Below are 26,280 nucleotides of genomic sequence, written 5' to 3'. Positions count from 1 at the left end.
TCGAATATCTAAATACATTTTTTACTTAAAAAACTCATTTTTTTGTGCCAAAATTTAGTTAAAAAAAGTTATTTTTGTTTTTATTGTTCAAGGTTTGGCCACGTTATTCAGCAATGTTTTCTGACAAAAATACTCAAATTTTTTTTTTTTTATTTTGTTCAAACTGGTAGTTTGATGGAAGAAAAACTACGTTACTTTTGCATTTTTTGAGCGGTTAAGTACAGTTCTGATTTAAAAGACTCTGTTTTTGCAAAATTTTGTTAAAACTATCTCAAAAATTTATAAGTGGACAGTGACTGTGTCAGTGAATGAGCACTGCCAACCAGTACACTTAAAAAAACTAGCTTTGACACCAGCCTAATAATTTATCACTTGCTTCTGATAAAAAAACTGAAATGATTTTAAATAAGGTAACTGGGGGCGCCCAAAGTGGCCCTCCAATGGAATGAATTTCCATAGGCGTGCGTGCTAGCCCCGTTAAATTGACGTTCCCTCTCCAGTTGTCGTACCAACCTAGCGACCAAAAAGTGTGACAAAATGTCATCAAATTGAGGAAAATCGCGGTTTTTTCGTTAAAAATCCGCCGAACCGGTTTCTGTAATCGATCAATCACGTTATTCCCTCCCAGGAATTGTGATTCCCCCGTAAAATCAGCGAACTCCAGTCAATATATCCCGAAATCTCGCGGAGAAATCCCTGATGACTCGCCACATTACGTCATCACAAAAATGAAATGGTGGTTGTATCGGTCGGGCGTTGTAAATTAAATCCAAAGGAAACGTAAAAAGTCGTTCGAAAAACTCATTAATTCCACGTAAATTAAGTGCAATTTGTCGTCTCGTGTAATTTGTACATTCATAGGTAAGTGTTGTTGGCACTTGCCACAAAAGGGGCTGTCCAAGTACGGCGAATCCGTTTATCCACTCCCATCGCCAAGAACGCGACCTAAACCTTCTTGACCTTTCATCTCGGGGGTTTTTCGATCGCGAGCCGGCGATTTGGCGCTGTGACAGTCCGTTTTTTCCAGGATTTAAGCCATGTCGGACCGCAAAGCCGAACTGGAGAGGAAGAAGGCCCGGCTCCAGGCGCTGAGGGAGGAGAAGGACCGCCGGCGCCGGGAGAAGGAACTCAAGGATGTGGAGGAGGCGGCCAACAGGGTGATTTTGGGGACGGAAGGAGACAGGAAGGAGTTGGATGAAATGCTCAGCTCGTTGGGGGTTGCCCCCGTTTCGGATATTTTGTCGAGTATTTCGAGCGCGAACTCGCTCACGCCCGACCACAGCCACAATCACACCCCGGACACGTCCCTCCTGCCCCACAGTTCACCCAACAAGTAGGTTTTACAAAAAAAAAAAAAAAAAACTTTCGAACGAAAGATACCAGAAAAAAGATAAACAAAGCAGGACCGTATAATATTTTTTTTTATTTATTAGTATTTAATCTGAGACGTGGTAAAGAACTTTCATGCGCTCAATAAATTAACTTTCTGATTAAGGTGGCCTGTGACTTTTAAATTAAGTTGGCAACTCTAAATAAAAAATTCTTGACCGAAACAATTGTTTATGATATAAGTATATGACACAAAAATATTGTAAATGCTGATTTGTTTCAGATAAGTCAATGTCTTTACCTTAAATTTGATTTCATTTCACCCAACTATTTTCATAAAAATAAAAAAATCATAAAAATTGCAGCACCAGGAAGGAATTAGAATTAGCGAGTAATAAATTTGAACGATTTTAATCAAGTGGTAAGGGAGTTTTTAATATTGAAGTTCTTTTACCAGCAAGTGTTATTCTTAGAATTTTATGCTTTTCTGACGATTTTTTTTGTGTTTTTTTTTAAATTCGTTTAGGTTTAAGTGTTCTAAAAGCGCAAGTAGGCCTGGAGACGACAAAACCAAAATTACTAACAATTTAAGCAGTTTTGAAGGAGGCATGATTTTTGGACTTCAAATAGGGGTTTTTCAATTAGAGAAATTGCTAGTCTTTTGGATAGAAATCGAAGTATCATTAAGCAGTGTTATCAGTCATAGACTGTAGAAAGCCCAGGACAGCGCAAAAGAGAAAGCAACCTTAAAAAAAACAAATGAAGTCCAAAATGGTCATGGCTATAATTTAATTACAAGACAAAATTTTGCCCAATGGGTGGGTTTAAAGGTCGTTTTTTATCACTTTGGACTGTTTACCATCGAAATGGGTCATTTGGACTGTTTCCTGTTGGATTTACTTGGTATGGGAGGAATGGGCAAAAACCTATATCTAAGCCTGACTCATGAAACTTTTATTTCGAAACACAACGCGTTTTGACCATAATGCGGTCAATGCATATAGTGTATATTTTCACCTGAGGATGACCACTTTGTGGTTGAAACACGTTGTCTTTCCAAAAAAAAGTTTTGGTGTGTCTGGTTTAAGCTGATTTTGCTCATTCCTCCCATACTTAGAAAATCCAACAAAAAGTAGTCCAAATGACCTAATTCGATGGTAAACACTCAGAAGTGAAGTACAACGACCTTCAAACTCAACCATTGGTCAGAAATTTTTCTTGTACTTGAATTATTGCCATAATCCGAAGATGACCACTTTGGACTTCATTTGTTTTTTTAAGTCTGTTTTCTCTTTTGCTTTGTCCTGAACCTTCTCTAATCAATGACTGATAACATCGCATAATGATTCTTGGATTACTCTTCAAACAAATAGCGATTTCTCTAAATAAAAAAACACCTATTCGTTTCCCAAAAATTGTGCTTTTTAAAGTTTGTCTATTTGTTGTTAATTTTTTTTTGACGAATTCTAGGCATATTTTCGTTTTCATAACACTTAAAACTAAACGAATTTAAAAAAAATCACTACAAAAATGGTCAGAAAAGCAAAAAATTGAAAGAACAACACTTGCTGGTAAAAGAGTTTAAGTCTTAAAAACTCTTTTACCACTTGATTAAAAACGTTCAAATTTTAATCATTTAATACCTGCTAATAGTCTAACATTTGTGCCAAGTTTCATCAAAAAATTCCTATTCCTTCTTGGTGTTGCAATTTTTATGATACTGACTATATATATGCGTAATTCTAAACTTTTTTTGGTGTCGTAGTGTTTCATCATTTTTAGTACAAAATTAAAATATTTCGAGTCTGAATTTAGTGTGTAATTTTTATAATTTTTTCCAGTCTTAGTCATGCAAAAAAACGCGCTCCGAATTTGAGCGTAGTCCAGGTACAGTCCACCAACATACCACCGAAAGAAACCGTACTTTACACAAAACAAACACAAACAACGGCAACAGGACACGAACGGGACGGTAAGTTGATTTTGTGTTTATCGTAATCACGAGTACGCACGTGCCACATTTTATATTTTTTTCACGGTTAAGTTTATGGAAACAGAAAAAAAAAGAATAAAATAAATGGGATCATCATTGATTTGCATGAATTTATCTAACAGCAGCAGCCTTTATTAAATGTTTTCTTCCGTTATGGGAAGGAAACTAATTTTTTTTAATCGAGTCAGTTGTCTTAATTTGGCTGCACGCCTTTTTAGTTCGAAATTAGTTACTAATCCGGCTTTGGTGCTTTGTATACTTGATTTTTCTCTCGCTGTCGGCCTGAATCAAAGTGAACGTAAAAACATTGTTGCTTCCAGATTTTTTTGGATTTTCTTCATGGAAGAAGTGTGAGTAATTAGAACGTTGTTTTGATTTTCATTTTCGTTCAGGCGTCTTTTTGTTTCCCTCCTGATAGAATTTCATTCCTTTTTATTTTATTCTGGTCGGGCAAAATTGTGTTATTTATTTTGGTTATGTATCTTCTTGGTACGGAAACCCTTTAAAGTTGTATCGGTGGTTTCCATCAACGAAGATTATTTAATTTAGACATGTGACATATTGTTATATGCGTTGCTAACAAGGATCTTCTTCATCTTCTTCCCCACTTAAAGGCTACATGGAGGACTGGTGGAGGCCACGAAAAGGTATGGTGCACGTAAATGTTGACCTCTTTAATGTACTCACGAATAACAGCACTGTACATTTATTATTGGTATGCACAAACTAAAAAAAATTGAATAAATTGTACAGGAGAAAATTGAAAAACATGTGCACCTACCCTGTCTTCACGCTTCTTTCTCCTAAGGTTGTGGAAATTTCTCATAGAATACAATGGACTAGCGTTTTAAATACAAATTAGTTGTCGAGATAGTAAATCACATGATTGTACGACGTTTCCTTCGGTTTTTAATTTATTATTATTATGCGTGTTTTTTGTAATTTCATTGTTTAGTTAAAGTCAGTTTCAATATATAATAATTTTTCTTCCTTTCCTTCCCAGCTCATGCAACCGATTACTACGGTAAGTTTATGATTTTATTTTCAATATTTGCTTATAGCGTTTCCATTATTTACGATACCCGTCCTTGTCCTTTTTGTTCATCTCGGAAGTACACAGAAGGCACTTTTTCGTTCATTTTTCTCTCGAGATTTTTTACACATGTTTTGTTCAAAGGGCACATGTTGGATTTTCTGGACTAACACCAAAGCTTGTATATTTGCACGGTGCGGGCGAAACTTTGACCATTTTTTATATCAAATTAAAAAAAACATTTTGTAATACAGGGTGGGTCATTGATATGGGCGTGCTCGATTGCTCTTACAGTGTCAAAGATATCGAAATGAATCAAATGGCACTGCAAATGGGAAGTCAAAGTGTACGTTTTAAAATTATTTTGCCCTATACAGGGTGTTTCATTTTTACAGTGCAGCCTTTAACATAGTTTTTTTAAATGGTACCCCCTGTATATTTGTACATACTTAAATTTGCACTTTTTAGGTTTTATAAATCAGTTTAGTTTTTGCAATTTACTTTAACCGTTCAGAAGTTATTTAATTTTTTCTACAATTTAGTGCGTCTGCAGGCACATTATTAAAAAATCGCAGTGGCCTTGGTTTTTGGGATATCAAGTTGGGACTTTGTCCGTAGGTAAACAAATGTCTGAGGTATCTTTTGGTGACAAAACCATACATTTGCATTGTAGCTTCATCTTGCTGTGACACATTCAATTTGGTAAACTTTGAAGGACCATAACTTGATTTTTTTAAATACTACCTCCTGTATTTTATTACTAATTATTATTCAGCGTCTCATTTTACATCTTTTTTACCTCTTTAGTTTTTTTCCAAAAGTTGATAATTAAGGAGATAATTCGGTTTTTCTGAAAAATGCACACAAAATCTCTTGGATACTAATGTAGCGTGCTATGAAAAACAATACATTTTGACATACTAATGTCAAAATGGCATTTATACTACGTCACGTTTTGATTTTATTGTGAAAATAATTTTTTGCGTAAAATGCATACCTAGACATCTTATCTAGATATAAATTTTAATAAAATTTTGACAAGAAATTATTAAATAAAAATGACAGAAATTTACAATGAAGAAATAAGGAAATAAAAAAACTTCTATAATTCTTTCTTGCATATTTTCTTTAGTAGTGCCTTCATTTTTTTTCATTTTTATTTAATGATTTCTTATCAAAATTAAAGTTTATATTTCGATGAGATTTGTATGCATTTTACATGAAAAATTTATTTTCACAACAAAATCAAAACGTCACGTACAAAAAACGCCAGTCTGATGTTGTTATGTCAGAATGTATTGTTTTACATGGCACACTACGTTGGTATCTATCTCTAAGAGATTTTATGTATTATTTAAGAAAAACAGAGTTATCTCCGAAACTATCAACTTTTGAAAAAAAAATTAAGAAGTGAAAAAGACGTAAAATAAAATTCTGAATAATACTCAGTAATAAAATACAGAGGGTGCTATTTGAAAAAATCAAGTTATAGTCCTTCAAAGTTTACCAAAATGAATGTGTCACAGCGTAGTAATGCTACAATGTAAATGAGCAGTCTTGTTACCGAAAGATACCCCCGACAGTTGTTTACACACAGACAAAATCCCAACTCAATATCTTGAAAACCAAGCACACTGTGATTTTTTAATTATGTGCCCGTAGGCACACAAAATTGTAGAAAAAATTAAATAACTTCTGAACGGTTAAAGCAAATTGCAAAAACTAAACTGATTTATAAAGCCCAAAAAGTGCACATTTAAACATGTACAAATATACAGGGAGTTCCTTTTAAGAAAACTATTTTGAAGGCTGCACTGTAAAAATGAAACACCCTGTATAGGGCAAAATAATTTTAGAACTTGCACTTTGTCTTCCCATTTGCAGTGCCATTTGACTCTTTTCTTAATTTTTTAATTCAATTTTTCGTTGAGCAAATTGTGCAATTTGGTTGGTTTTTTGCGTGGGCGTTGACGACTAATCATTTTTTAATTATTGATTAAGTAACTCGGACGTAATAAAGTTTCGCCCGTCCGTCGCCAGCTTGATTAAACTGTAATCTAGTAACAGTACTCACAACTAACTAACCGCATGTTATAACTGCCTATATTGAGTTTAATAATGTAACAGTTGAGAGGTAACCGAAAATTTAGTTTTCGGTTAATGATTGTAAAACGGTTGCAGTTAAAGTTTTGTTGTTAGTGCAGCCAAGTCATAGACAACCTTAATGTAATTCTAATAATTCTATTCCTACTGATACATGTTTCTTTCCTCTTAAGACGAATACAATCTAAATCCGGGTTTAGAATGGGAGGACGAGTTCACAGGTAGGTGGCTTTTCCGACTCCCATCAAGATTTTAATCAATATAATAGTGCACTAACGTTATTTTTATCCATCATGTTTTCATACGATTAGGATGTAGAATGCTTGGTTTATCGAGGGCGCTTTTTGGTTGCTTCGTTATCGATTCGTAGTGCTAGATACTCACCCACTAAATGATTGAGTGTAACGTAATAATCAAGCATGTCTTTTTTCGTTTATTTATTTTTCTGTATTAACCGGAGTGGAATGAAATTCTTGGATTTTTTGTTCTCGTTCCTCCTTTTTTCTTCTTCCTCACCGTCCTAGCATTGCGCCTCAGAAAAAAAATCAACATGTAATCGATTTAAGTGATCGTGGATTACATATTGATTTTGGATAAAATCGGCCGTTTAGTTAGTTTGTCGTGAATGTGGGCTTATGCGTGTGGGATGAAAGGGCGATAGAGCGTTTCCGTTATTCACCACAGTTTTGACGTATGACGATGGACAAGGTGAAGACGAAGAAGGTAGTCTTCCACATTTGGGCGGATTCGGCAGCAAACTACCACCGGGGATTCTACCACATGGGCTCCCGCAGGTCAAGGAGGTGCAGCCGGCCGTTACGGCCCTGGAGCAGGAACAGGCCAAACAGGAGGTCAAGGAAGGTAAGGATTAGAAAATAATCAAATAAATAAAAAAAATAAACAAACAAAATAAATCATCTACATCATAAAAGTTATTTAGATAAGAGATTTTTGTTGCTAAATCTTTGAAACTATTCGGATTTTTTCGTGAAAGTGAACATGTGTTGAGACGGTACTACGGACACTTTTATTGTATTAAACAAAAAATTGAGCTAAATTTGGGTTTGACGAAAAAAAAAGCCATAATCTGCGTTCATTATTATTGATATTGTCAATTCGATTAAGTTGGAAAGTTAGCCGTTCCCCATGTTTATAAAAAGAAAATTCTTTGCCTGATGAAGACACAGTAAAAGTATCGAAACGTCGCGACGAAATTAATGTTTTTTTTTCTTTCCCCTGTCCTATTTACTATCTTCGAGGAAATCAGACAAATATATTTTCAAGGACAAATAACACAAAATGAAGTATTAATACTATAAACTTTAGAACTAAAGGAATGCCGGAAAAAAATTATAATTGTTATAGTAACAATGTTGTCCAAGAGAGTTCGGCAAAATTTTGCAAAATCCTAAATAATTGCGTTTTTGAATGAATAACGTACTAATTTAACTCAAAAATGCTGAAGGCAAATAATTTTCGATCCGATTTATTGATTTTTCAACCCGATTCAGCGAAATTTTGCAAAAAAACATCGAAAAATTCAAAAATTGCTTTTGAATAATTATTATAAAATTTATCGGTTTTACACACAATTTAGGGTTTTTTTCCTTTTTTTTTTGGGCTGATTTTTGAGAAATTTTGCGAAAACGAAGCAAAATACTTAAGATGGCAAAATGTTTTGTAAAATCCCGTGAAAGTTTTTCTACCTTTTCAAGTCGAAATATATTTTCAAGGACAAATAACACAAAATGAAGTATTAATACTCTAAACTTTAGAACCAAAGGAATGCAGGAAAAAAATTATAATTGTTATAGTAACAATGTTGTGCAAGAGAGTTCGGCAAAATTTTGCTAAATCCTAAATAATTGCGTTTTTGAACGAAAATCTTATTAATTTAACTCAAAAATGCTGAAGTCAAATAATTTTCGATCCGATTTATTGATTTTTCAACCCGATTTAGTGAAATTTTGTAAAAAAACATCGAAAAATTCAAAAATTGCTTTTGAATAATTATTATAAAATTTATCGGTTTTACACACAATTTAGAGTTTTTTTCTTTTTTTTGTGGCTGATTTTTGAGAAATTTTGCGAAAACGAAGCAAAATACTTAAGATGGCAAAATGTTTTGTAAAACTCCGTAAAAATTTTTCTACCTTTTCAAGTAGAAATATATTTTTAAGGACAAATAACACAAAATGAAGTATTAATACTATAAACTTTAGAACCAAAGGAATGCAGGAAAAAAATTATAATTGTTATAGTAATAATGTTGTCCAAGATAGTTCGGCAAAATTTTGCTAAATCCTAAATAATTGAGTTTTTGAACGAAAATCTTATTAATTTAACTCAAAAATGCTGAAATCAAATAATTTTCGATCCGATTTATTGATTTTTCAACCCGATTCAGCGAAATTTTGCAAAAAACATCGAAAAATTCAAAAATTGCTTCTGAATAATTATTATAAAATTTATCGGTTTTTCATACAATTTGAGTTTTTCTTTTTTTTTGGCTGATTTTTGAGAAATTCTGCGAAAACGAAGCAAAATACTTAAGATGGCAAAATGTTTTGTAAAATCCCGTGAAAGTTTTTCTACCTATTCAAGTCGAAATATATTTTCAAGGACAAATAACACAAAATGAAGTATTAATACTATAAACTTTAGAACCAAAGGAATGCAGGAAAAAAATTATAATTGTTATAGTAATAATGTTGTCCAAGATAGTTCGGCAAAATTTTGCTAAATCCTAAATAATTGAGTTTTTGAACGAAAATCTTATTAATTCAACTCAAAAATGCTGAAATCAAATAATTTTCGATCCGATTTATTGATTTTTCAACCCGATTCAGCGAAATTTTGCAAAAAACATCGAAAAATTCAAAAATTGATTCTGAATAATTATTATAAAATTTATTGGTTTTTCATACAATTTAGAGTTTTTCTTTTTTTTTGGCTGATTTTTGAGAAATTCTGCGAAAACGAAGCAAAATACTTAAGATGGCAAAATGTTTTGTAAAATTCCGTAAAAATTTTTCTACCTTTTCAAGTAGAAATATATTTTCAAGGACAAATAACACAAAATGAAGTATTAATACTATAAACTTTAGAACTAAAGGAATGCAGGAAAAAAAATATAATTATTATAGTAATAATGTTGTGCAAGAGAGTTCGGCAAAATTTTGCTAAATCCTAAATAATTGAGTTTTTGAACGAAAATCTTATTAATTTAACTCAAAAATGCTGAAATCAAATAATTTTCGATCCGATTTATTGATTTTTCAACCCGATTCAGCGAAATTTTGCAAAAAACATCGAAAAATTCAAAAATTGCTTCTGAATAATTATTATAAAATTTATCGGTTTTTCATACAATTTAGAGTTTTTCTTTTTTTTTGGCTGATTTTTGAGAAATTCTGCGAAAACGAAGCAAAATACTTAAGATGGCAAAATGTTTTGTAAAATTCCGTAAAAATTTTTCTACCTTTTCAAGTAGAAATATATTTTCAAGGACAAATAACACAAAATGAAGTATTAATACTATAAACTTTAGAACTAAAGGAATGCAGGAAAAAAAATATAATTATTATAGTAATAATGTTGTGCAAGAGAGTTCGGCAAAATTTTGCTAAATCCTAAATAATTGCGTTTTTGAACGAAAATCTTATTAATTTAACTCAAAAATGCTGAAGTCAAATAATTTTCGATCCGATTTATTGATTTTTCAACCCGATTTAGTGAAATTTTGTAAAAAAACATCGAAAAATTCAAAAATTGCTTTTGAATAATTATTATAAAATTTATCGGTTTTACACACAATTTAGAGTTTTTTTCTTTTTTTTTTTTGGCTGATTTTTGAGAAATTTTGCGAAAACGAAGCAAAATACTTAAGATGGCAAAATGTTTTGTAAAACTCCGTAAAAATTTTTCTACCTTTTCAAGTAGAAATATATTTTTAAGGACAAATAACACAAAATGAAGTATTAATACTATAAACTTTAGAACCAAAGGAATGCAGGAAAAAAATTATAATTGTTATAGTAATAATGTTGTCCAAGATAGTTCGGCAAAATTTTGCTAAATCCTAAATAATTGAGTTTTTGAACGAAAATCTTATTAATTTAACTCAAAAATGCTGAAATCAAATAATTTTCGATCCGATTTATTGATTTTTCAACCCGATTCAGCGAAATTTTGCAAAAAACATCGAAAAATTCAAAAATTGCTTCTGAATAATTATTATAACATTTATCGGTTTTTCATACAATTTAGAGTTTTTCTTTTTTTTTGGCTGATTTTTGAGAAATTCTGCGAAAACGAAGCAAAATACTTAAGATGGCAAAATGTTTTGTAAAATCCCGTGAAAGTTTTTCTACCTATTCAAGTCGAAATATATTTTCAAGGACAAATAACACAAAATGAAGTATTAATACTATAAACTTTAGAACCAAAGGAATGCAGGAAAAAAATTATAATTGTTATAGTAATAATGTTGTCCAAGATAGTTCGGCAAAATTTTGCTAAATCCTAAATAATTGAGTTTTTGAACGAAAATCTTATTAATTCAACTCAAAAATGCTGAAATCAAATAATTTTCGATCCGATTTATTGATTTTTCAACCCGATTCAGCGAAATTTTGCAAAAAACATCGAAAAATTCAAAAATTGATTCTGAATAATTATTATAAAATTTATTGGTTTTTCATACAATTTAGAGTTTTTCTTTTTTTTTGGCTGATTTTTGAGAAATTCTGCGAAAACGAAGCAAAATACTTAAGATGGCAAAATGTTTTGTAAAATTCCGTAAAAATTTTTCTACCTTTTCAAGTAGAAATATATTTTCAAGGACAAATAACACAAAATGAAGTATTAATACTATAAACTTTAGAACCAAAGGAATGCAGGAAAAAAATTATAATTGTTATAGTAATAATGTTGTCCAAGATAGTTCGGCAAAATTTTGCTAAATCCTAAATAATTGAGTTTTTGAACGAAAATCTTATTAATTCAACTCAAAAATGCTGAAATCAAATAATTTTCGATCCGATTTATTGATTTTTCAACCCGATTCAGCGAAATTTTGCAAAAAACATCGAAAAATTCAAAAATTGCTTCTGAATAATTATTATAAAATTTATTGGTTTTTCATACAATTTAGAGTTTTTCTTTTTTTTTGGCTGATTTTTGAGAAATTCTGCGAAAACGAAGCAAAATACTTAAGATGGCAAAATGTTTTGTAAAATTCCGTAAAAATTTTTCTACCTTTTCAAGTAGAAATATATTTTCAAGGACAAATAACACAAAATGAAGTATTAATACTATAAACTTTAGAACTAAAGGAATGCAGGAAAAAAAATATAATTATTATAGTAATAATGTTGTGCAAGAGAGTTCGGCAAAATTTTGCTAAATCCTAAATAATTGCGTTTTTGAATGAAAATCGTACTAATTTAACTCAAAAATGCTGAAGTCAAATAATTTTCGATCCGATTTATTGATTTTTCAACCCGATTCAGCGAAATTTTGCAAAAAACATCGAAAAATTCAAAAATTGCTTTTGAATAATTATTATAAAATTTATCGGTTTTTCATACAATTTAGAGTTTTTCTTTTTTTTTTTTGGTTGATTTTTGAGAAATTTTACGAAAACGAAGCAAAATACTTAAGATGGCAAAATGTTTTGTAAAATTCCGTAAAAATTTTTCTACCTTTTCAAGTAGAAATATATTTTCAAGGACAAATAACACAAAATGAAGTATTAATACTATAAACTTTAGAACTAAAGGAATGCAGGAAAAAAAATATAATTATTATAGTAATAATGTTGTGCAAGAGAGTTCGGCAAAATTTTGCTAAATCCTAAATAATTGAGTTTTTGAACGAAAATCTTATTAATTTAACTCAAAAATGCTGAAATCAAATAATTTTCGATCCGATTTATTGATTTTTCAACCCGATTCAGCGAAATTTTGCAAAAAACATCGAAAAATTCAAAAATTGCTTCTGAATAATTATTATAAAATTTATCGGTTTTTCATACAATTTAGAGTTTTTCTTTTTTTTTGGCTGATTTTTGAGAAATTCTGCGAAAACGAAGCAAAATACTTAAGATGGCAAAATGTTTTGTAAAATCCCGTGAAAGTTTTTCTACCTATTCAAGTCGAAATATATTTTCAAGGACAAATAACACAAAATGAAGTATTAATACTATAAACTTGAGAACCAAAGGAATGCAGGAAAAAAATTATAATTGTTATAGTAATAATGTTGTCCAAGATAGTTCGGCAAAATTTTGCTAAATCCTAAATAATTGAGTTTTTGAACGAAAATCTTATTAATTCAACTCAAAAATGCTGAAATCAAATAATTTTCGATCCGATTTATTGATTTTTCAACCCGATTCAGCGAAATTTTGCAAAAAACATCGAAAAATTCAAAAATTGCTTTTAAATAGATATTATAAAATTTATCGGTTTTACATACAATTTAGAGTTTTTCTTTTTTTTTTGGCTGATTTTTGAGAAATTGTGCGAAAACGAAGCAAAATACTTAAGATGGCAAAATGTTTTGTAAAATTCCGTAAAAATTTTTCTACCTTTTCAAGTAGAAATATATTTTCAAGGACAAATAACACAAAATGAAGTATTAATACTATAAACTTTAGAACCAAAGGAATGCAGGAAAAAAATTAGAATTGTTATAGTAATAATGTTGTCCAAGATAGTTCGGCAAAATTTTGCTAAATCCTAAATAATTGAGTTTTTGAACGAAAATCTTATTAATTTAACTCAAAAATGCTGAAGTCAAATAATTTTCGATCCGATTTATTGATTTTTCAACCCGATTTAGTGAAATTTTGCAAAAAAACATCGAAATTCAAAAATTGCTTTTGAATAATTATTATAAAATTTATCGGTTTTTCATACAATTTAGAGTTTTTCTTTTTTTTGGGCTGATTTTTGAGAAATTTTACGAAAACGAAGCAAAATACTTAAGATGGTAAAATGTTTTGTAAAATTCCGTGAAAATTTTTCTACCTTTTCAAACAGAAAAAGTTGTATTTTTTCACACTCAAATATTGGAAACTTGAAATTTCTCACCGAATTTTGGAAAATTTTGTTTACAACTCGCCAGGAAAATTAATTTTTTCCATTCACGACGTGATTTTTATCTCGACTTCATTATTCATTCATTCATTCATTATTCTTATTTTGTTGCGCAAATTATTATTGACTTTTCAGCTTATTTTTGGCGAAATTCTTAAAAATAATCGCGTTTCTCGTTAAACAACGGTTGAAAAAGGAAAAAATATTGTAATTTTTTAACTCATACTTTAGTAACTTTTCGTTATGTTTTAACAGAATCTTGCTTAAGCGGCGTAATTTTTGTTAAATTTGGCGAAATAATTGCGTTTTTGATTTTTGGCTGAACAACAGGAAAAATAACAGAATTTTTAGTTATTTAAATTAATTATTCCTAAAAAATTTTACAAAAAAACAGCGTTTTGAGGTGTTTCAATATGAAACAATATGGATTAATAAATAATATAAATAATTTGCATTTTAATAAATTTGCATTTAAAACAGCTTAGTTTTTTTTTATCAAAGTTTTAAATCGAAATATACAACGGATACCGATGGGGAATTTTTAATTGTCCGTTGTGAAGAGGTGTCCGCTAGTGGGAGGTGGAAATTTTAATATAGGTTTTGTTACGTTTCTGTGAATGTCCGTTGTGAGGGGTGTCCGTTATTCAGAGGTGTCCATTAAGGGACATTTTACTCTAGAAAATTGAATCGAAATTTTTCAATAATTTTACAGAAAATGAGATTGATTTAATGTACGTTACAGTTTTAATTTTATCGACATTTCACTGAATATTTGTTCACAAAATATAGCTATACAACAAAGTATGATAGAAAAAAAAGTGACACAGTCGTCTGTATTAAGTAATAATAATTGTGCAGAAGTTATACAGGGTGAACAAAAAGTATGAAACGAATTTTTAAAACTGAACGGTAGATAACGCTCAGTAAGTTAAAAATTTTTGTGAACGTGTTTGAAAAATGTACTTTTATTAGTATTTTTCCCGCACATTTCTTAGTCCGGGAACTGAGCGAGGAGGAGAAGCAGATGATCATCCTCTCTGAGGACTTCCAGCACTTTGTAGATAGGGCGGGACGAGTGATGGAACGGGTCTTGTGTGAAAATGTGGATTATTACACTGATTACAGCGGAGGAGCGGGAGAAGAAGGATTGTAAGTTACTTACAATCAAACAAAAACACATTTATTTTTATTTTATTCATTAAAGAGATGAGAAATCGCATCAGCGCATCTCTCTCAATCGCTACTTCTTCGACGAGCGATGGTCGCGTAATCGCTGCGTTACGTCGATGGATTGGTCGCCACAGTTTCCCGAATTACTGTTGGCTTCCTACAACAACAACGAAGACTCGCCGAACGATCCCGATGGCGTGGTTTTGATTTGGAATACCAAATTTAAGAAGGCAACGCCTGAATATATTTTTCATTGTCAAAGTGCTGTGTTGTCGGCGAAATTTGCACGATTTCATCCGAATCTCATCTTGGGTGGTACTTATTCGGGACAGATCGTCCTGTGGGATAACCGGGTGCAGAAGCGGACGCCCATCCAGAGGACGCCCTTGTCGGCCTCGGCACACACGGTAATTATTCAATTTCCAATTTTTTGGAACTAATACCATTAATAGTCTAATGGTGCTTTTAATTTTTTTCTAATCGCAAAAATAAAAAAGTTATGAGACCTCAAAGTTCGATTCTTGAGGGGCTGTATCTGGTTAAAATTAACATGTTTCCAAAATTATTTCGCTGTTCCTCATTTTTTTCCATTTAGCTATCGTACTCCTATATCTTTTATAACTGTTTAATGAACTATTAGCCCTAAATAAAATGAATAAAATTCAGAAATCTCACTTTATAAAATCCTTTGGTATCAAATGAGAACATTACAACTTTAAAAAACAAGAAAATCGTAATTTCATATATTTAAAAACTCTAGGTTTATAATTATAAACCACATCTACTTATTCATTGAACGAATCTTCAAAAGCATTGACAAATAAAGAAATTGTATTTTTGTTTATGCAAGAGTCGATGTCTTTAATAAGAAGTCGTTTGTAGAACACTTATTTTTTTCCATATTTTTTGTTCAAAACATTTTGGAAGCATCGCTTGTTCCAGAAATCATAAAAATTTCCATTAGTTAATATTTTTAATTTTTTTAAATAAAATAATATTTTATTAATATAAATATTTCTCTTTAATTAATATTTATTAATTATAAGAAATTTTAGAACAAATCTGAAAAAATTCGAAGGCATACAGAAAGAAATAAAGCAAAAAAAAAATTGCAAACGCTGATTTTTGTGTCCTATATACTATCTTCGACGAAATCAAACAAATATATTTTGAAGGGCCAATAACACAAAATGAAGTATTAATACTAAAAACTTTAGAAATAAAGGAAATGCCGGAAAAACATTATAATTACTAAAGTAACAATGTTGTGCAAGAGAGTTCGGCAAAATTTTGCTAAATTCTCAATAATTGCGTTTTTGAACGAAAATCTTATTAATTTAACTCAAAAATGCTGAAGTCAAATAATTTTCGATCCGATTTATTGATTTTTCAACCCGATTCAGTGAAATTTTGCAAAAAAACATCGAAAAATTTAAAAATTGCTTTTGAATAATTGTTATAAAATTTATCGGTTTTACATATAATTTAGAGTTTTTCTTTTTTTTTAGGCTGATTTTTGAGAAATTTTGCGAAAACGAAGCAAAATACTTAAGATGGCAAAATGTTTTGTAAAATTCCGTGAAAATTTTTCTACCTTTTCAAGTAGAAAAAGTTGTACTTTTTCGCACTCAGATATTGGAAACTTGAAATTTCTCACCGAATTTTGAAAAATTTTGTGTTCAACTCGCCAGGAAAATCGATTTTTTCCATTCACGATGGGATTTTTGAAGAAAATCGTAATTTCATATCTTTGAAAACTCCAGGTTTATAATTATAAACCACATCTACTTATTCATTGAACGAATCTTCAAAAGCATTGACAAATAAAGAAATTGTATTTTTGTTTATGCAAGAGTCGATGTCTTTAATAAGAAGTCGTTTGTAGAACAATTATTTTTTTACATATTTTTTGTACAAAACATTTTGCAAGCATCGCTTGTTCCAGAAATCATAAAAATTTCCATTAGTTAATATTTTTAATTTTTTCAAATAAAATAATATTTTATTAATATAAATATTTCTCCTTAATTAATATTTATTAATTATAAGAAATTTTAGAACAAATCTGAAAAAAATCTAAGGCATACAGAAAGAAATAAAGCAAAAAAAAATTGCAAACGCTGATTTTTGTATCCTATATACTATCTTCGACGAAATCAAACAAATATATTTTGAAGGGCCAATAACACAAAATGAAGTATTAATACTAAAAACTTTAGAACTAAAGGAAATGCCGGAAAACATTATAATTACTAAAGTAACAATGTTGTGCAAGAGAGTTCGGCAAAATTTTGCTAAATTCTCAATAATTGCGTTTTTGAACGAAAATCTTATTAATTTAACTCAAAAATGCTGAAGTCAAATAATTTTCGCTCCGATTTATTGATTTTTCAACCCGATTCAGTGAAATTTTGCAAAAAAACATCGAAAAATTTAAAAATTGTTTTTGAATAATTATTATAAAATTTATCGGTTTTACATATGATTTAGAGTTTTTCTTTTTTTTAGCTGATTTTTGAGAAATTTTGCGAAAACGAAGCAAAATACTTAAGATGGCAAAATGTTTTGTAAAATTCCGTGAAAATTTTTCTACTTCTTCAAGTAGAAAAAGTTGTACTTTTTCGCACTCAAATATTGGAAACTTGAAATTTCTCACCGAATTTTGAAAATTTTTTGTTCAACTCGCCAGGAAAATTGATTTTTTCCATTCACGACGGGATTTTTGAAGAAAATCCTAATTTCATATCTTTGAAAACTCCAGGTTTATAATTATAAACCACATCTACTTATCCATTGAACGAATCTTCAAAAGCATTGACAAATAAAGAAATTGTATTTTTGTTTATGCAAGAGTCGATGTCTTTAATAAGAAGTCGTTTGTAGAACACTTATTTTTTTACATATTTTTTGTACAAAACATTTTGCAAGCATCGCTTGTTCCAGAAATCATAAAAATTTCCATTAGTTAATATTTTTAATTTTTTTAAATAAAATAATATTTTATTAATATAAATATTTCTCCTTAATTAATATTTATTAATTATAAGAAATTTTAGAACAAATCTGAAAAAATTGGAAGGCATACAGAAACAAATAAAGCAAAAAAAAATCGCAAAAGCTGATTTTTGTGTAATTATTAAAATGGATTATTATTCGTTATTAGTGATTTATTACAGTATCTACTTAAACAAATTACTTCAATCATCACAAATAACACTTTCATTCAATATTTATTTTTTTTAAGTTAATAGAATTATCCAGAGATCTCAATACAATGCCAATAAATCGCAGCTACCTTGTGAACAGTTTATGTCGCGTGACGTCATTAGCGGGCCCACTGTCCAACCGACAGACAAAAAGCTTATATTTTTATTATTTTTAAAGCTATCGAATTAATTTTTTTCCATTCAATTTCTTGACTTGAGTACTATTATGTTGAAAATCAATAATAACATTTTGAAAAATTGGAAACTTCCTCATTGTTTTCCAAAAATGTTATTTTTTGGCCTCGACGCGTTTACACATTTTTGCCACGAAAATTTCGAAATTAATTTTTTTGGTACAAAATGTGCAAAGTAAAAAAAAAGTTTATAAGTCATTTTGTCGCACTTACTCTATTATGGCACTCCTCGCTGCGCTCGTCGTGCTCTAAATTCGTGGGTGCGACAAAATCTTCACGCTGTAAAAATTCCCCTACCGCACGTAATAAATAATAAGTAATAAATAAATAAAAAATAAATAAATAATGAATAAATAAAAAAAATAATAAATAAGTAATAAATTATTTTTGGTATTTGCCAGCACCCTGTCTACTGCTTGAGCGTGGTGGGCACCCAGAACGCACACAACCTGATAAGTATCTCGACTGACGGTCGTCTCTGCTCCTGGTCGTTGGACATGTTAGGCCAGCCTCAAGAGACCCTTGACTTGCACCGAATGCAATCGAAACCCGTGGCTGTGACATGTTTAGATTTTCCACATTCCGACGTTAATAACTTTGTGGTAGGCAGCGAAGAGGGGGCTGCATATTCGGCGTGTCGTCACGGCGCCAAGGCCGGAATTACCGACACTTACGACGGCCACCAGGGCCCCATCACTGGCATTAGCGTGAATTCGGTCCAAGGTGGGATTGATTTCTCACACATGTTCTTGACGTCGTCCATCGATTGGACCATCAAGTTGTGGAGTTTGAAGGTAAAAAAACAAAGTACAAATACCAATAGCAAGTTTTTTTCCGCTATAACTATGAATAAACTAAAATAAAATAAATGTTAAAAAAACACCTTTTATCTAATTTACTATTTTTGGATTTGGTTTAGCAAAATCTCGATAAAAATATTTGTTTCAACTCAGAAATTGTTTTGTTCGAGAAATTTTGTGAAATAATTGAGAAAAAAATGTGTTAAAATATTCGAAAAAAGGCAAATTAATTAATTCGACGTTCGTTTTCGAATAAGTCTAGTGATTTTTCGGCTCAGCTTAACAAAATCTTGCTAGAAAACCGAGTTTTAAGCTCAAAAACGTACCTACGTAAGCAATCGAATAATGCAAAAGTTTCTAAATTTTGGTTCTAGTTTTAGTATATTTGGCCACATTTATGTCAAAATAGAAATAGTAATTGTGTTTCGGCTTAAAAGCGGTCCTAAAACTCTCGGAAAAGACAAAAACTTATGTCATTGTCGAATTATCGACTAACTTAGTGGTAAGTATAAGTTTTTACCTCAAAAAAATGCAAAAATAATGCATTTTTTTAAACTAATTTTGTGACTTAACGGCTTAGTTATGTCCAATTTTTGCAAGATAATTTTTGACTTAAAAATGCACATTAGGAAAAAATCGTTGTTTGACTTTGGATCAGTTTACAGAAAGCGAAATTAAAATGTATTTCAGAATTAAGTTGCCAAGTTAAACGTGAATTAAAATTTTATTATTTAAGTCTGATAGGAAATTAAAAAATAATTATTTATAGTTTAGTTATGGAACGATTACTTAGTGCGAAACAGAAAAACATTAAAAAATAATGAAAACTGAAGAAGTTAACAAAATAAGTTTGAAGCTCCAAATTTTTTAAAATATGATTTTGGGCATTTTTTCCAAGATTTTTCTCGCAACGTACTGCCGAGTTGGTGCGCCTTTTTTTGAGCACCCTGTAGACTAAATTTTAAAAATATTTAATTATCTCGTTTTTTGTCAGTTGCTTAAAAAGAATAGTTTCTGAACCTTCCACAATATGTGTGTTAAAATAAAATGACAGTCAATATTTTTTTACTGTTTTTGATACCTACTTACATTCCACTGTCTTTCTGGTAATTATAGAAAATAAGATAACAAAAATATCGATAAATACACATAAAGAACTATATCTTTCTATTCTTGCTTTATTTCATAAGGAATTATTTTTTTAATAACTAACATGACATTTATATCGGTTTGACTTTGAAAGGTTATTTCTTTGATACAATCTTTTAGTCACTCGGTGTTAACAGAACTAACTGCAGAAGTTGTTGAAAACGATTAAAACTAACGTCATAATTATTGGCAAAATGTAGCCTTCACAAGAAAATCCGTAATACATGAATTTTGTGCGTTATTTTAAACTCGCCCGTATTTTTTTAAAGATTAAGTCATAAGTTCTTTAAATATTCAGAAAAACTCACTTTTTAGGGAAGTTTTGTTAGACCCAACCAAATAATTACTAAATTAGGTCGGATTGTTTTTTAACCAGAAACAATTATTACACGAAATTTCTCAATAAAAATCATTACGATTAAGGCCCTTTGGCACTAACTTTGGCCAAATTTAGTCAAAAACTATCGTTAATTTGATTTAAAATTATTATAAACTACGAACGTATCACTGGCCTTTCAGATCATTTTAAAAATAATTTGACTTGATAAAAAGGAATTTGTAATTAATTCGAATAAGAGCAAGGATAAGCACCTTTGTCGGCAACAGTTAATTTTATCAATAAAAATAATTATAGTTTTTCAAAAATATTGCACTACAGTACATGATGGACTCGCTCCTTAGTTCGCGATAATTTTGTAATTTTTTGGTTTTCAATTCAAAAAACGCAAGTAACCTACAGCCCCCTTTATTACACTTTGTCCAGGACTCGAAACCGATCTACTCATTCGAGGACAACGGCGACTACGTTTTGGACGTGAAGTGGTCTCCGGCCCATCCGGCCCTTTTCGCGGCCGTGGACGGGAGCGGGCGGCTAGATTTGTGGAACCTGAACCAGGACACGGAAGTCCCTGCTGCCAGCGTGACGGTCGAGGGAAACCCGGCCCTGAACCGGATCTCCTGGACTCCGTCGGGCCTCCACGTGACTGTCGGCGACAACCAGGGGAAGATTTGGGTGTACGATGTGGCGGAAAACTTCGCACATCCGAGACACGACGAATGGAACAAGTTCTTGTATACGACGCAAGAGTTGCGCAACAATCAAGTCGATGAAGAATTAGAAAAATTAAATTATTCAGTCTCCAATACTCCTTTGTCTAGTATGGGCTCCATTACAACCACTCCTCTGCGATAAATAGCCAATTTAATCGACTAGCTCTAATTTATTATCAAGTGTTATAAACGGTTTTGATTTTTGCAGATGCGGTCTGGGAATCGGAAGAGTATTGGTAACGAAACGTACTAAAAAACAGAACGGCGGATTTATTTTTTTGGCCATTGTATCATTGCTTGGATCAGTGTAATTCAGCTGTAGTTAAGTACCATTATTCTGAATACTTACTTAAATAATTTCGCTTGTAAATAGCTAACTTATTTTGTTTTTTTTTTATATTAACAAGTAACTTTTTTACATTGTTATTTTGTACCATACGTGCCGTTGTAAACATATTTATTTGATTAAATTGCATTTATCATTGGTATTTTGAAATTCGTCAAACGAGACTTTAAACCGAGGTGTAATAAATTGTTTACTGCAACTTGCTTTTATTTTACCCATCGCCAAACAGCGACGTGACGTAATACTCAACATACATCTGTCTCTCGTCCGAATTTATCACAAGCTGCAGTCCTAGAAGTCCAGTCTCCCCGGAAAAAACCGCCACTTTGTTCGCATAATTCATCACTTTTAAAATCTGGCGAATGTGGTGGAAGGCGTATTTCCAGGAGGATTTTTTCTGGCATTGGAAAATTGTAATGGAATCGGACTGGCGCGGAATGTTGACTTTGGATTCGCCCTACAAGCCCGGATTACCGGATTTCCCCGGAAATAAACAACTTACGGCAATTCCGGTTGTGCTTAAGGTAAAGTGGGGCGGGTCGGGGTTTAGGGAAATGGTGATGTCGTCAGCCCCATTATCCAGCCTTTGCAACACTTCGGTAAGCATGTTTGCGTTAAAAACTACTTTGTTCAAGTTGCATTCTTCAGCAAGGCTGAAGTCGGGCGAGTCGTCGGCGTTTAATGTCTTAATTTCGCAATCAACAGTTATGTTCTCTTCACTATGTTTGACGCTAAAACGGTATTTTTTGTAAAACTACGGAGGTCTATGAATTAGGAGACGAAACGAAATACAACTTTCTGTACCCAAAAAAATGTAGTACGGTCTATTTTTAATAGGCTGACAAAAACAGACGACTTAAATTTTCACGAGAAACGTAAGAAAAAAATTATCTGAGTTTCGTCCCATATTTTTCAAAACGCTATGAATACGGTTAAAATGTTAGGAAGAAAGTAGAGAATGACATATTCTTTAAGTTTATTCGTTTAGACCCCAAAAACACCAAGCGATGGATTTGTTTATTTTTATCAGTAATTAATTAATTATACAGGGTGAGTCATTGATACGGGCGTTCTCGATTGCTCCTGCACTGTCAAAGATATCGAAACAAATTAAATGGCACTGCAAATGGGAAGTTAAAGTGTACGTCCTAAAATTATTTTGCCCTATACAGGGTGTTTCATTTTTACAGTGCAGCCTTTAACATAGTTTTTTTAAACGGCACCCCTTGTATATTTATACATATTTAAATCTGCACTTTTTAGGCTTTATAAATCAGTTTAGTTTTTACAATTTACTTTAACCGTTCAGAAGTTATTTAATTTTTTCTACAATTTTGTGCGTCTGCAGGCACATTATTAAAAAATCGCAGTGGCCTTGGTTTTTGGGATATCAAGTTGGGACTTTGTCCGTAGGTCTGAGGCATTTTTTGGTAACAAGACCATATATTTGCATTGTAGCATCACCTTGCTGTGACACATTCATTTTGGTAAATTTTGGAGCACCATATCTTGATTTTTTTAAATAGCACCCTATGATTTTTATTACTAATTATTATTTGGCGTCTTAGTGAAGAAGTGCCGTCGTTTTTTCACTTTTATTTAATGATTTTTTATCAAAATTATATATTAATATTATATTTTGATATTTTTTGATATAAGTATATCGAAAAATTAATTTATACTTAAACCTTTTAAGATAGAAGTATGGTCACGCTGACTTTTTCTAGGAAATTTAATTGTTTACATACAACTTTGTTCTTTACACTTTTATCTTCAACAGTATTCGCAGCATTTTGATAAGTTAATATGTTAATTGCTAATTTTTTTGTATATTATTTTCGATAAAGTGATTATAGACTATTTTTATTTCGGAGTATGTATTAAATTTTTAATTTAAAAATTTTACGTTCAAGTTCTTATAGATTATCAATGTGAAAATTTAAAGATTATTTATGGGTCTGTATTTTTTTGTTTACCTTATCCTCACAGTTACAATTTTTATGTCGTTTCGTATCCTAATCTATAGTAACCCGTCGATAAAATCAAACTTTGGTAATAATTACATCAGACACAAGGGCGCCCCTTCGTTTTTGTACGACAACTTTATGCTGGGATTCCCCTCGTCTCCAAAAATATTCAAACACTCAGTGAACACTTTCATACTGATTTTAAAGGAGACGTCCGCATTGTCGGCTATTCTGTAGTAACTAAACATATTACGCGGCACGTATGCCGAAATTTCCACACTTTTCATCTCTTCTAGCGTGAATTTGAGCCCCTCTTCAGTGGGACGCAAAATTGCGTACTGGCAATAAAATCATTGAATTGGCACAAAAATCGGGCAGAAACTTACGTCTTTGAACGAAATGGCACGCAGGACGTTGTGCACCGTCCGAAAATCACTTATTTCAGCTGAGAATAACATTTCAACAAATTTAAATTATTGAGGTTAGGTTTAGGAGTGACAGGACCGTCACAAACCAAAACTGGAAAAACCCTAAATAATTTTAAAATAATTAAAACAGTAATTTTTGATATTAAATTTATTGGAAAAGTTAATCAAATAATAAAATTATTTAACACTGCACCCCACAGCCTCCGAAACGTTTTTAAACCCATCATCGGCCAACAACTCCACTAGCTCCCGTTTAATTTTGGCAACAACCGGGGGCCCCTCATACACCAGACTTGTGTACAATTGTACAACACTAGCCCCAGCTTTGATTTTTTCGTAGGCGTCTCGGCCGGTAAAAACACCGCCAACACCTATAATTTATTTAATGTAAAAATTTAAATTAATAAAAACACCAAACCTATAATCGGTATTTCCCCCCGTGTCAGTTTGTACATTTCTGCGATTAACTTAGTGGAGGCCTCTCTCAAAGGCTTGCCACTCAGCCCCCCTGTCTCCCCTTTCCTGTCATTATGCAGAAATTGTGGCCTTTCAACTGTCGTATTGCAAATTATAAGCCCATCAATTTTCGTGTCTTTTTGCCTCACCACATTTGCAATGTCTTTGAGCTCACTGTAGGACAAGTCGGGCGCTAGTTTAAGTAATAGTGGGGGTCTGGCCCCCTCAGGGAGGCTATCACGTGCCTCTTTGGCACTTTTTAATAGATTTTTTAGTACGTTTTTGTCTTGCATTGTCCTTAAGCCGGGCGTGTTAGGACTGCTAACATTGATAACAAGGTAGTCAGCAACTGGCCCTAATTTTTTAATACCAATGACGTAGTCATTGATAGCGTCGTCTGAAGTCTTGTTTTTTCCTAAATTGACCCCTAGTATAGTATCACATTTTTTGGTTTGTCTCAAATTAATAAGTCGGTGTAAAACGGTCTCGTGGCCGTCGCTGTTGAACCCGTATCTGTTTATAACAGCAAGGTCTTCAGACAGGCGGAAAACTCGCGGTTTGTTATTGCCTGGCTGAGGCTGGGGTGTCACTGAACCTATTTCAATGAAACCAAAACCAATGTCTTTCAAACCCATTACCGCTTCGGCGTGTTTGTCAAAACCGGCAGCGATGCCAATTGGGTTTGGGAAAACTTTATTGAAAAGAGTAATTTTCTGTAATTGAGGGCCTAGTGACGACTTACAGTTAAAAAATGACTTACCAAAGACTCGGGGTCTTTGTAATTAGTTGAGGGGACAAGGCGGTATTTACTGACTATAACCCCGAGCCGGTGGGCTTGCTCAGGCTCCAGCAAATGTACTAAAGGCATTACAACGTTTCTGTAAAACTTTTCATTGTTTTTATACAGACTTATAGCCACATATGCCCCTAATCCGCTCGCAGTAACAATATACAATGATCGTAGTTTCCTCTGCAAAATTCTAATAACTAACCCATTCGAGAACGTAACTATTACCTTTAAACTCAAATTCCTCATTTTATTACAAAAATCAGGCGAATTTTCAAAAATAAACAAACCCTAACCTCACTTTAGAAACGTCAAGTTGACAACGTCAAATTGAAGTGGCGGGTTTCCAGAATGGAGCCCCAAAAATCGTGTGGTGACAAAGCCATGAATAATCTCATGGAAAAACTGAGACAACTGCAAAAGAGGGCATCTCCGACTGAACCAAAGAAGGCCGCTTCGACTCGTAAACGAAAGCCAGCCTGCGACAAAAGCCCCAAAATTACTTCGTGGTTGAATAAGGAGAATAAAGGTGAGTCGAAACGGGCGCAGAAGAAGCAGCCAGAACAGCTTGATGTTACCGTGAAGAAGAAGAAGAGTTTGCAAAGGAGTTTTTCGTTTGAAAAGTACGGCGTGTCAGTTCCCTCGTTTGAGAAAATCGTAACAGATCAGAAGAACTTTGATCAATATAGACGCAGTGTTGAACAGCTTGATGTTTTCGATGAAGATATTCTCCAGAAAAATCTGGGCATTGATAGTCTAAAAGAAGATAACTTCATGGAGGAGCTTCTTGATTGTAAACACCTGACTTCCAAGGACTTGAAGAAAGCGTTTGAGAGACACAAAGACACTTTGGACGCAATTATGGAAGGACGCAAATATTCAGATCGCCATCGGGCGTTTCACCAAAGTGGCAACAACATTTCTTCAGCCAAGAGCTTGTTTTGTAGCAACAGTGTTATCGTGTTTAGTGAACAACAGAAGGAAGTACTCCTTGATTTAATGAAATCTGAGTTTGACCAAGAGGATAAAATGGACAGTTACTTCTTCAAAGTGTTGCTGCCGGAATTATGTTTAATAATATTCATGGAAGAACACAAAATGTCCAAAAGAAGCGCAAATGAATATTTAAACAAAAGGCCCTTGGATATTTAGAAGTGCTGTTAATT

The 26,280-nt window shown here is 32.0% G+C and overlaps 3 protein-coding genes and 1 long non-coding RNA gene across 27 annotated transcripts; 1 reads left to right on the top strand and 3 right to left on the bottom strand.

The window, feature by feature from the left end:
* The first annotated feature begins 494 nt into the window (after positions 1-494).
* On the top strand, positions 495-21,675 carry sw (short wing). 24 transcript variants are annotated; one of them, XM_015983967.2, is made up of 12 exons: positions 495-861; positions 1,028-1,333; positions 3,171-3,301; positions 3,643-3,672; positions 3,937-3,969; positions 4,326-4,346; positions 6,632-6,679; positions 7,143-7,319; positions 14,557-14,710; positions 14,766-15,138; positions 18,533-18,925; positions 20,844-21,675. In XM_015983967.2, the coding sequence occupies exons 2-12, from the start codon at positions 1,038-1,040 to the stop codon at positions 21,270-21,272; spliced, it is 2,085 nt and encodes a 694-aa protein (XP_015839453.1). In that variant the 5' UTR covers positions 495-861; positions 1,028-1,037; the 3' UTR covers positions 21,273-21,675. The 24 variants fall into 24 exon arrangements, with proteins under 24 accessions (XP_015839453.1, XP_064213954.1, XP_008198660.1 ...); XM_064357884.1 differs by having other exon boundaries at positions 496-861; positions 7,167-7,319; XM_008200438.3 differs by lacking the exon at positions 3,643-3,672 and having other exon boundaries at positions 496-861; positions 7,167-7,319.
* On the bottom strand, positions 3,784-4,211 carry LOC135266715 (uncharacterized). Its single transcript, XR_010334863.1, has 2 exons — positions 4,104-4,211; positions 3,784-4,048 (listed from the first exon to the last, which is right to left on the bottom strand). It is a non-coding gene; the product is annotated as an uncharacterized LOC135266715 (long non-coding RNA).
* Positions 21,659-23,960, bottom strand: Rad1 (Radiation insensitive 1). The gene is made up of 4 exons (XM_964867.4): positions 23,830-23,960; positions 23,540-23,781; positions 21,979-22,207; positions 21,659-21,933 (listed from the first exon to the last, which is right to left on the bottom strand). The coding sequence occupies exons 1-4, from the start codon at positions 23,899-23,901 to the stop codon at positions 21,688-21,690; spliced, it is 789 nt and encodes a 262-aa protein (XP_969960.1). The 5' UTR covers positions 23,902-23,960; the 3' UTR covers positions 21,659-21,687.
* A 44-nt stretch (positions 23,961-24,004) lies between these two features.
* Dhod (Dihydroorotate dehydrogenase) lies at positions 24,005-25,467 on the bottom strand. The gene is made up of 4 exons (XM_964938.4): positions 25,343-25,467; positions 25,088-25,297; positions 24,290-25,040; positions 24,005-24,242 (listed from the first exon to the last, which is right to left on the bottom strand). Exons 1-4 carry the CDS (start codon positions 25,361-25,363, stop codon positions 24,049-24,051), a joined length of 1,176 nt encoding a protein of 391 aa, XP_970031.1. The 5' UTR covers positions 25,364-25,467; the 3' UTR covers positions 24,005-24,048.
* Between the last annotated feature and the right edge of the window lie 813 nt (positions 25,468-26,280).

The sequence above is a fragment of the Tribolium castaneum genome, chromosome 7 (assembly GCF_031307605.1).
Source record: "Tribolium castaneum strain GA2 chromosome 7, icTriCast1.1, whole genome shotgun sequence".
Taxonomy (NCBI): Eukaryota; Metazoa; Arthropoda; class Insecta; order Coleoptera; family Tenebrionidae; genus Tribolium; species Tribolium castaneum.
This window is presented reverse-complemented; position numbering and strand designations above follow the sequence as displayed.

Coding starts and splice junctions, on each gene's coding strand:
- sw (XM_015983967.2), top strand. CDS start 1,038: ATGTCGGACCGCAAAGCCGAACTGGAGAGGAAGAAGGCCCGGCTCCAG. Junction 4,347..6,631: donor TCATGCAACCGATTACTACG/GTAAGTTTATGA, acceptor TTTCCTCTTAAG/ACGAATACAATCTAAATCCG. Junction 14,711..14,765: donor GGAGCGGGAGAAGAAGGATT/GTAAGTTACTTA, acceptor TATTCATTAAAG/AGATGAGAAATCGCATCAGC.
- Rad1 (XM_964867.4), bottom strand. CDS start 23,901: ATGTTATTCTCAGCTGAAATAAGTGATTTTCGGACGGTGCACAACGTC. Junction 23,782..23,829: donor GTGCCATTTCGTTCAAAGAC/GTAAGTTTCTGC, acceptor TTTTATTGCCAG/TACGCAATTTTGCGTCCCAC. Junction 22,208..23,539: donor GGGGCGCCCTTGTGTCTGAT/GTAATTATTACC, acceptor ATACCGTTTTAG/CGTCAAACATAGTGAAGAGA.
- Dhod (XM_964938.4), bottom strand. CDS start 25,363: ATGAGGAATTTGAGTTTAAAG. Junction 25,298..25,342: donor TGAGGAATTTGAGTTTAAAG/GTAATAGTTACG, acceptor AGAATTTTGCAG/AGGAAACTACGATCATTGTA. Junction 25,041..25,087: donor ACAAAGACCCCGAGTCTTTG/GTAAGTCATTTT, acceptor CCTCAATTACAG/AAAATTACTCTTTTCAATAA.